This window comes from Tripterygium wilfordii, chromosome 20 (assembly GCF_013401445.1).
Source record: "Tripterygium wilfordii isolate XIE 37 chromosome 20, ASM1340144v1, whole genome shotgun sequence".
NCBI classification, from domain to species: domain Eukaryota; kingdom Viridiplantae; phylum Streptophyta; class Magnoliopsida; order Celastrales; family Celastraceae; genus Tripterygium; species Tripterygium wilfordii.
Window position 1 is genome coordinate 10,851,703 of NC_052251.1, and position 9,833 is coordinate 10,861,535.

The 9,833-nt window shown below is 36.9% G+C and overlaps 1 protein-coding gene across 3 annotated transcripts; it reads right to left on the minus strand.

The window, feature by feature from the left end:
• LOC119986697 (ribonuclease 1-like) lies at positions 1-9,202 on the minus strand. 3 transcript variants are annotated; one of them, XM_038831358.1, is made up of 3 exons: positions 3,204-3,576; positions 539-758; positions 1-415 (listed from the first exon to the last, which is right to left on the minus strand). In XM_038831358.1, exons 1-3 carry the CDS (start codon positions 3,528-3,530, stop codon positions 180-182), a joined length of 783 nt encoding a protein of 260 aa, XP_038687286.1. In that variant the 5' UTR covers positions 3,531-3,576; the 3' UTR covers positions 1-179. The 3 variants fall into 3 exon arrangements, with proteins under 3 accessions (XP_038687286.1, XP_038687285.1, XP_038687287.1); XM_038831357.1 differs by lacking the exon at positions 3,204-3,576 and adding an exon at positions 882-1,272; XM_038831359.1 differs by lacking the exons at positions 1-415; positions 539-758; positions 3,204-3,576 and adding exons at positions 8,007-8,427; positions 8,510-8,729; positions 8,840-9,202.
• Between the last annotated feature and the right edge of the window lie 631 nt (positions 9,203-9,833).

A 9,833-nucleotide genomic window follows, 5' to 3' on the forward strand; every position in this document is an offset into this window, starting at 1 on the left:
TTTGTTGTAGGAAATAGTAGCGCACATTTTATTTAGATAATATTGATTCATGGCATCAAAATAACTCACAAAGAGTTACTAGCCACAACCCCACATGCACGCTTATATTTAATACGTAACCCACAAAGACAAACAGCAACCAAGACATTATTTATTGCTCCATACATCAACTTTTCTCCTCAAACCAGCCCCACCGAAGGGAACTGTATCTTCTCAGTCTCGGAACAGCCATAGTATTTGGTTTCTGAGCATGACTCAAGAAAGTTGAGTCTGTCAATGCATAGGAAGGCCTCATAGAATTGCGTAACGTTCTTGGCGTCCTTGTTGCAGCGGATTTGAACCTTCACTCCCAGCTCTTCTCCAATGGCCTTTGCAAATGCACTTGCTTCGTATTTCTCATTGTTGGGATGAATACCTACACACACACAAGAGATTAATTAATGGCCTAGCTAATTACACACACACACACACACACACACACACACACACACACACACATATATATAGAAAAGTATATAGTTTTAATTTAATTAGTTACCTGACAACGCGAGGATATGTAGCAGATCAATTGATTTAATGTAAGTTAAGGCAACCTTGAAGTAAAAGTCAGGATAGACAGGATATGATGAACACATTCCAGCTCCGCTCCATTGATAACGCCAAAACTCCAAGTTCTTCTCAATGTCGGAGTAACCATATTGATTTGGCCAATACTTCACCATGTCATCTAGAATTCCATACCTCCTTAAGTACGCAGCCTTTTTTTTTTTTTTTTTAACACAAACCAACATATCGTATCGTCAAAAAATTAATGATTAGCTAAAGTCCATGGTCAATTGAGTTAAGTAGAAAAAAATAATTAAGATAAATATAGTACTAACTGTTATTCTTTTTGCCGGACTTGGACGGACGGAATTGCAGCGACTTTCATTGAAGGGAGGAACATAATTGTCAGGGAGATAGTAAGGCTGCAGAGTGTGGATGGTGAAGTAGCGTTTAATGGGTGTTTCACATTCCTCACTACCACCGGTGTTGCACACCGATTTTGGCCATTCCAGGGAGAGTTTGTAATAGTCAAATAATATGTCGCGGTATTCGCCAAACCGGTGGGAAAGTTTGTAGACGTCGAATGGGTCGGAGGCAATGATGATAGGAAGAGAGCAAGCTAAGACAAGAACAGCTATGGCGAATACTGAAAGTTTCCCCATTTTTCTTATAATGAGAGCTGGATATTACGAGTTGTGTGGTGGTTGTGGATCTTACATGCAATATGGATGGGGTATTTATAGCATGAGAAATGTCTTGTTTGGTTATTCACAATTCACGTAGAGGTGCACCTATCAAATATGTGGCAAAAATTTTACGAATCCCAGATTTTTTTTCTCGACTATCTCAAATAATGTGATGAATGTACACGATTTCATATGAATTATGTGCGTCCATCTCGTTATTTGGGATAGCTTAGACAAAAAAAATCTGAAATCTTGGATATGTGCCACATGAATGTTATGAGAACCAATTTGGGCCACATGGCCTTCTTAGGACCGTAATTTTTTTATTATAATTATTATTAATAATTTATTGTATTCTTTTGTATTAATTTCTTGTATAAATATGTTTTTGATGTGAAGTGAAGTGGGCCAGTGACAAAAGACAAAGAAGGACTGTATGGCTGTATGCGGGGACTATTAATCGTGAGAACCCAGGTAGTGAATAATGCAAAGGCCCTACATTGGCCATTAACGAAAGTTGGCCAATTCTGTGTCAAGTGAGGGAGTACGTAGATGGATAATGTTCAGGTGTTAAGTATGTATCACTATTGAAGGGGGCCAGTGACGAAAGCGAAGGAGGAGTAGGGTATGTGTGAACAATTAGTGTTGTGAGAGGCAGCAGCTTGATTTGTTGTGCATCACCATTATTGTCCTCTGCAAATTAAAAGCCAAGCTCTTCCACAATGACACAGTTGCAACATGCCGAAAACGTGTATCTATATATATACTTTTCTTTGTTAATTTTTTAAGAAACCCTTTTGATAATGTGAGTAAATACAGAAAACTTGAGTAAGTCTAGAAAAATTCAAGTCAACCCGGCTAATTAGTTGGTCCAATTTAACCTACTTTCATGTTGAAATTCTAAGCCCAAATTAATCAATAATATTGGTTTTTTTTTATTGGGTTATGCTTGGTCCAACAAGTAGAGTATATATCACGTCTAATTGGACCGATTGCTCCGATACCATGTTGAAATTCCCAACCGAAACACATCTACAATACATATTGTTTTCTTCGGGTTTGTCGGCTCATCATGTATACATAGGACCCGCAATGATTTGTTTTTCATGAATCGTCTCACTTAATAATATTTCAGCTCAGAAAACTTGTTGTTGATGTGTGAAGAGTTGAGTTTAATTTGTTTATATACCACTAGACTGGATTATGTCAAATCGATGTGAGATTTTAGTCTTGAGTCTTGACATTTGATCAGAGTAACTAATTAAACATCTCACATAGATAAGTCTTGAAAACCTAATTAAATGGAATTTAAGTTAAAGGACAAAAAAAATATATTTTAGCATATCCAAAAAACAGCAAAAAGTTGTTATCATGCCTTAAAAGATCAAGGAAACCCCCATTTACTCTGATCCAATTATCTTCTTTTAACTTTAAAAAAAAAAAAAAAACCAAAAAGGTGAATCTCCAACCTCTAAGAATGAGAACTGGAGGTCTTTCTTGGCTTGGGGACACTCAAATGCTCAAGTCAATATTCTTCATAGAGAAATCAATGTAATCAAAGCAGTCAACTTTCATTGCGTACCGTGTTCACAGGTCTGGTACTCCTTTTATAGATCCAGTGTGTCGGTTGTGATTTTTTCTTCTCCCAAATTCCCCATTTGAAATTTGATTCATCTTAATATTCACTTGTTTTGAATTGAATCTTCTTGAATTGATGTAAGGAAGCTTCTACATAGTTATCCTCACATAAAGAAGATTCTATAATTCTTCCCCTTGTCACGTGTCATTCCGATTTAACATTAATTTTTATGGGTTTATCCATCCACATTTATCATTTTTGGCTGTCGCGCGCCGATGATCAAATTAATATATGGCCATATCATATCGTGAAAAAATTAATGATTAGCTAAAGTCCATGGTCAATTAAGTTAAGTAGAAAAAAATAATAATTACGATATATATAGTACTAACTGTTATTCTTTTTGCCGGACTTGGACGGACGGAATTGCAGCGACTTTCATTGAAGGGAGGAACATAATTGTCAGGGAGATAGTAAGGCTGCAGAGTGTGGATGGTAAAGTAGTTTTTAATGGGTGTTTCACATTCCTCACTACCACCGGTGTTGCACACCGATTTTGGCCATTCCAGGGAGAGTTTGTAATAGTCAAATAATATGTCGCGATATTTGCCAAACTGGTGGGAAAGTTTGTAGACGTCGAATGGGTCGGAGGCAATGATGACAGGAAGTGAGCAAGCTAAGACAAGAACAGCTATGGCGACTACTGAAAGTTTCCCCATTTTTCTTATAATGAGAGCTGGATATTACAAGTTGTGTGGTGGTTGTGGATCTTACATGCAATATGGATGGGGTATTTATAGCATGAAAAATGTCTAGTTTGGTAATTCACAATTCAGGTAGAGGTGCACCGATCAAATATGTGGCAAACAATTTTACGAATCCCAGATTTTTTTTCTCGACTATCTCAAACAATGTGATGGACGTACATGATTTCATATGAATTGCATGTAGGGTTCACGATTTCATATAAATCATATATTTCCATATCAACGTTTGAGAAAAAGAAAAAAGAACCACTGTGATATTTAGCATTTTCGATCTCGGGGCACATGTAAGTTATGGGAACAGATTTCAAGTGACATGAAAAATAAATAAATACCTTAAACACCAATCAATATCAAAATTGATATATCCTTCAGGTTAGACAACGTCGGCTTCTCTGGACCAGTGATAAAAGACAAAGGACGAGTGCGTGCGGGGACCATTAATTAATCGCGAGAGCCCAGCTTGTGAATAATGCAGAGGGCCCAGAACATTGCTTCCAGTGATCGATCGATGTGGCTCGGTTTGGGGTCGTAGTGATGCCTGAGGCTGAGGAGGTCAGATTTCTGGGGTGGAAGGGCTAGTGTTGATCAGTCCTTACAACTTAAGAGATTAAGCTGCAAGTGCCGAGTAAGGAGTATCAGTATTTAATTTGGTGAACAAGTCCGGAGTGAGGTGAGGCCGGAGAGTGGTGTTTGAGTACATGTCTGCAACAACTCAGTAATTACAAATATTTAATGCTACCATAGTACACGTAGTTGACGAAAAATGGAGACAATATTGTTAAATAAAACGTTTCACGTCGGAAAGTTGAGAAAAACTAAAGTGTTTTATGAGTTAAGATTAAGTTCTTTTCGATTATCGAGAATTCTTTTAAAGACAAAATTTTAAGGGCCTTTTGTCCAAAATGGACAATAACTCTTCAGTTATTTGGATTGCATTTTCTTACAAAAACTTAACACAACATATATACACACACATACATGTGTGTATTTTTTTTTTCTTTCGCGTTTTACTTGCATTTTTATCATAAAGTTTTTCAGCTAAAGAATTTTGTTATGTGATTATACAATCCTTATAAGAGAGGGAGAGAGATCATCAAGATTACTTGATGATAATCAGAGGCATTAAATAAAAAGGTTAAATAAGTATATATTTCTTTTATAAAAAATTTGAGGGATACGCCCCTGATCGATGATAATGATCAGTTTGGCCAATTCTGTCTCAAGTGACGACGTGGATGGATAAAAATTTGGGGGATAGGCCCCTGATGATAATGATCAGTGAAAGATTAACTACAATTGGTCAATTCTGTCTCAAGTACTGACTACTATACGTGGATGGATAATGTTCATATATGTTTGTATGTTAAATAAATATGCATTGTAAGAACCATATTGATTTGGTACAAGTGAGAGGCTCCACATTGATTTCTTTGGATTCTCACCACACTTTCAATCTTTTTCTCCATTACCACTTTTGTCCTTTGGAAATAAAAAGCCAAGCTCTTCCTGAATGACCCAATTGCACATGCTATTGATGTTGAAAATTCATGCCATACACACATCAAAGATAATGCACACTTTGAATTTATGGATTCTCATACATATATCGGGTCCATAAAGCTTTGTTCTTTTTGATCGTCTCACTTAATAGATATTGTTCAATTTAAGTTTATTGATTTCCGTCGACATATCGAGCCCACATAGATTTGTTTTACTTGAGCCGTTTTACTTGATGGTACTTGAGCTTAAGAAAATGGCTCTTCAAGGGGTCAGAGCGGCACAACGAATGTACTAAGACCACAAATGTATTGTCCTTTTTGAGTTTTGATTCACTACAGATACATCAGATTACGCTAAAGATTTTTTTAGCTCATTGGCTCAGGCCTCTTAATATTGTAGGGATATGTGCATCCATATATATATATATATATACCACACGGTTTGGCTTGGAGTGGTGTTTTAACAGTTGATGATAGTACATATATGTGTGTGTATATATACACACATACATACATAGACAAGATGAATTACTTTGCAGGGGGGGATCTTAACTTTCTTTGTCACTTTTTAAGAAACCCTGGCCTTTTGATAATGTGAGTAAACACAGAACTTAATTAAGTCTTGAAAAATTCAAGTAAACCCGATTAATTATTTAGTCAAATGTGAGCTGTACTTTCGCAAGAGTAAGAAAAACACCTGCCATGCAAGACCAGCTTCTGCTCAGGTTGATTCAGAATTTATCATGGAAATTGTCGGCACATATTCCAAACACCATGCCATGACATGATGTATCACTATCACGTATCCTGTGTATGCAACTATAACACGTGCCAAACGTGGCATCTCGAAGACGTCGTACAACTGAGGATAAGATTTCATACAACTGAAGACAAGACATTAATGGAGGACCCACTGCAAATTTGAAACAAGTTTTACTTATTTATTTTCTTTACCAACTTTGTACCGGGCATAGTGACCACGACGACCTTGAACGTCTTGATTCTACTCAAGAGTATCAGGATCAATGCTACTTAAATGTGCCGACTCAACTCACGAATATTACGAATATTAGATTTAAAGTTCCAATGCTTTGTAGATTCTAACGAATATCAAATAATTGAAAATCAAAAACTAACCAAAAACTTTCCTAAATAAAATAGTCTTAACAGTCTATTTATATTAGATTTTTACAGACCACTTGGACCCTAATGAAAAAAGTACTTGACTCTTAAAATATACTTATAATATATATTTGTAATGGAAAAAAGTACTTGACTCCTAAATTATGGCATGGATCAACTCCCATTGTTGTTGCATAAAGAGAACATAAAACAAAAGGGGAGAGAGAGAGAGTACATAGAACAAATTAGAAGGTACCTCAATAAATTAAAATACAGCTTTGCTAGCTGTTAAAAGTTAGTTCAATGAGCTTTCACTAATTAAAGTGTGATTCCGAGTGAATTTATCTGAGAGTACCATTACAAGGCCATCCAAGTTGCGAATGACAAATGTTCTATCAGCTGTTTTGTAGTCTTCAATAATCTTAATTTAGTCTTCAATCGGAGGAACACAGCATTCACAGTTCTCCAGTTGTAACACCACTTTAAGTCACATCAGATGGATAATGAATAGTAGTAAATCGCTCCTTTTTTTAGTCGACAATATATAATAATGAATTCCTTTCTTCTTTATTCACTCATGTGTCATGTTTTTTTTTCCAAACTAACACCCTCAGAGCACGTATTTCCCAATATAACATTGGGATAAAATAATTTCTTTACATATCACTACACGTCATTTACACTAACGTGATTAGTGAAAAAAATTTACAATCACGTCATTGTAATTGACGTGATTGTTTTTTCAACAATCACGCCAATACCAATGGCTTCATTAGTTTTACCCATAGAGTGACGCCAACATTGTTGGTGTGATCTTTATTCTTGTGTTTTGATTGCGCAACAACACCAAAACCGATCCTCGGCTACAACACCAAAACCCCATCATTGTTGTTCTTTTTGCTCCCAATCCAAGTACTCCTCCCTAATCGATGACCTGCACAGCATAAATGGGTATTCTAAAAGAAAGAGAAAGTCCTCTATGGTTTGTGATTGCGAGAATTGAGTAGATCTAGGCTTGGATGTATTGAAAATCTTGACTTCATGGCTGAGTAGATCTAGGCTTGAGTTCTTGATACGATTTGGGTTTCACAAGTTGATGATCAGATCCTTCAAGCGCTTGGACTAGGAACCCTCTAGAAAGATTGATTTCGGTACCACAAACATGGGCAAAGATCCTTTATCAAATCCGTGAAGGACACAAAGTGAGGGAGAACCAGAATGATTTACCAGAGATTTAAAAGTGACGCCATTGAGAACGACGTTACGCTATCTTTTTTTAAGTAACATCGTTGCTAACGGCGTGACTAAAGTCTTAACACTAGTCATGCCAGTAACAACGGCGTGACTATGCAAAAAACAGTCACGCTAATGTAAATGACGTGTAGTGCTATATAGAGAAATATTTTCATCTCAGTGTTATATTGAGAAATACTTGTTGTCAGAGTATTAGTTTAGAAAACTCCTTTTTAGGTTCTATGGTTGATGTCATGTTAGTACTTGTTATAATGAAATTAAGTTGCGTGCAAAGCATCTTCCCTGGTATATTCTTCTTCTTTTTTTTTTAATATAGGACAATCAACTACGCACTGGACAAATGATTTGTAAATCTCGAACCACATGGAAGATTCTCATGAATCAGTTGAGACCTATGCCGAGAACCAATGCGGAAAAATAACGTTAGGTGACATTCGCACATATTGAGTGTTTCCCATCTCAGTCAACCACCGATTGTTTCCCCTGATATATCCCCTAAGCACATAAATATCATATTTGTGTAAGTTATTGTAAATGAATTAATAGGACGGACTTGTTGTAGGAAATAGTAGCGCACATTTTATTTAGATAATACTGATTCATGGCATCAAAGTAACTCATAAAGAGTTGGTAGCCACTACCCCAACATGCACGCTTACATTTTATATACATAAGTAAACCCACAAAGAGCATGTAAGGACATTATTTATTGCTCCATCCATCAACGAACTTTTCTCCTCAAACCAGCCCTACGGAAGGGAACTGGATCTTCTCAGTCTCGGAACAGCCATAGTATTTGGTTGCTGAGCATGACTCAAGAAAGTTAAATCTGTCAATGCATAGTAAGGCTTCATAGAATTGTGTAACGTTCTTGACATCCTTGTTGCAGCGGATTTGAACCTTCACTCCCAGCTCTTCTTCAATGGCCTTTGCAAATGCACTTGCTTCGTATTTCTCATTGTTGGGGTGAATACCTACACACACAAGAGTTTAATTAATGGCCTAGCTAATTACATATACATATATATATATAGTTTTTAATTAACGATCAGTTACCCGAGGACTCGAGGATTTTTAGAAGATCAATTGATTTAATGTAAGTGAGGGCAACGTTGAAGTAAAAGTCGGGATAAACAGGATACGGTGAACACTGTCCAGCTCTGCTCCATTGATAACGCCAAAACTCCAAGTTCTTGTCAATGTTGGAGTAACCAAACTGATTTGGCCAAAACTTGATCATGTCATCTAGAATTCCATACCTCCTTAAGTATGCAGCCTTTTTTTACACACACACCAACATATCATATTATCAAAAAATGTTAAATTCCATGATCAAGTAGCTAGTTAATTGAGAATAAGTATAAGAAATTAAGATATGGTACTAACTGTTATTCTTTCTGGTGGACTTGGAGGGACGGAATTGCAGCGACTTTCATTGTAGGGAGGAACAGAATTGTCAGGGCGATAGTAAGGCTGGAGAGTGTGGATGGTGAAGTTGGCTTTAATGGGTGTTTCACATTCCTCACTACCACCGGTGTTGCACACCGATTTTGGCCATTCCATGGAGAGTTTGTAATAGTCAAATATGCCGCGGTGTTTGGCAAACTGGAGGGAGAGTTTGTAAATGTCGAGGGATTGGAAAGCAATGGTGAGAGGAAGAGAGCAAGCTAAGACAAGAACAGCTATGGCAACTACTGAAAGTTTCTCCATTTTTCTTATGAGGACTGGACACTATAAGTTGTGTGGTGGGTGTTACATGCAAGATGGATGGGGTATTTATAGCATGAAAAATGTTTAGTTTGGTAATTCGCAATTCAAGCTGAGTTGTTCTCGCGCACCGGTCAAATGTATGGCACATGAAAGTTATGGGAACAGGTTTTGACACTTTTTTTTTTTCTTCCTCCCCTTTTGGTGAATGAAGAATCACCAGCCCTACATGTAATTCTGAGAGTTAATAAGTGTAAACCTCAAGTTGTCAAAACAATTTGCACCACATAAATAAGATAGGGTCAAACTCTGAGTGGGAGGTGAGCACCACATCATCTGCATGACATGGTGTGCATGCTCCATTGAAAACTCGACATGTGGCGTTTTTAATCTCATTCAACATTTTTTATGACATGGCTCGTGCATGTTATTTTTAATAAAATAAATATTAAAAGGTAATATAGTTAAATTTAGGGGGAAAAAAAAAACAAACACCATCCAGATCTATGTCTTCAACCTCCCCCTCTCACCATTATCCAAACCAGATCTTCTCACCGTCCTGGTACAGAGCCCGTCACGTGATTCTCACGATGGAGAAAGAAGAGACAGAAACAATGGAAAGAATTTGATGATGAATAGCGTCAAAAGGTATCCCTTGACGTTTATAATGAAG

Coding starts and splice junctions, on each gene's coding strand:
- LOC119986697 (XM_038831358.1), bottom strand. CDS start 3,530: ATGGGGAAACTTTCAGTAGTCGCCATAGCTGTTCTTGTCTTAGCTTGC. Junction 759..3,203: donor GTCCGGCAAAAAGAATAACA/GTTAGTACTATA, acceptor AAAAAAAAAAAG/GCTGCGTACTTAAGGAGGTA. Junction 416..538: donor ACATATCCTCGCGTTGTCAG/GTAACTAATTAA, acceptor GTGTGTGTGTAG/GTATTCATCCCAACAATGAG.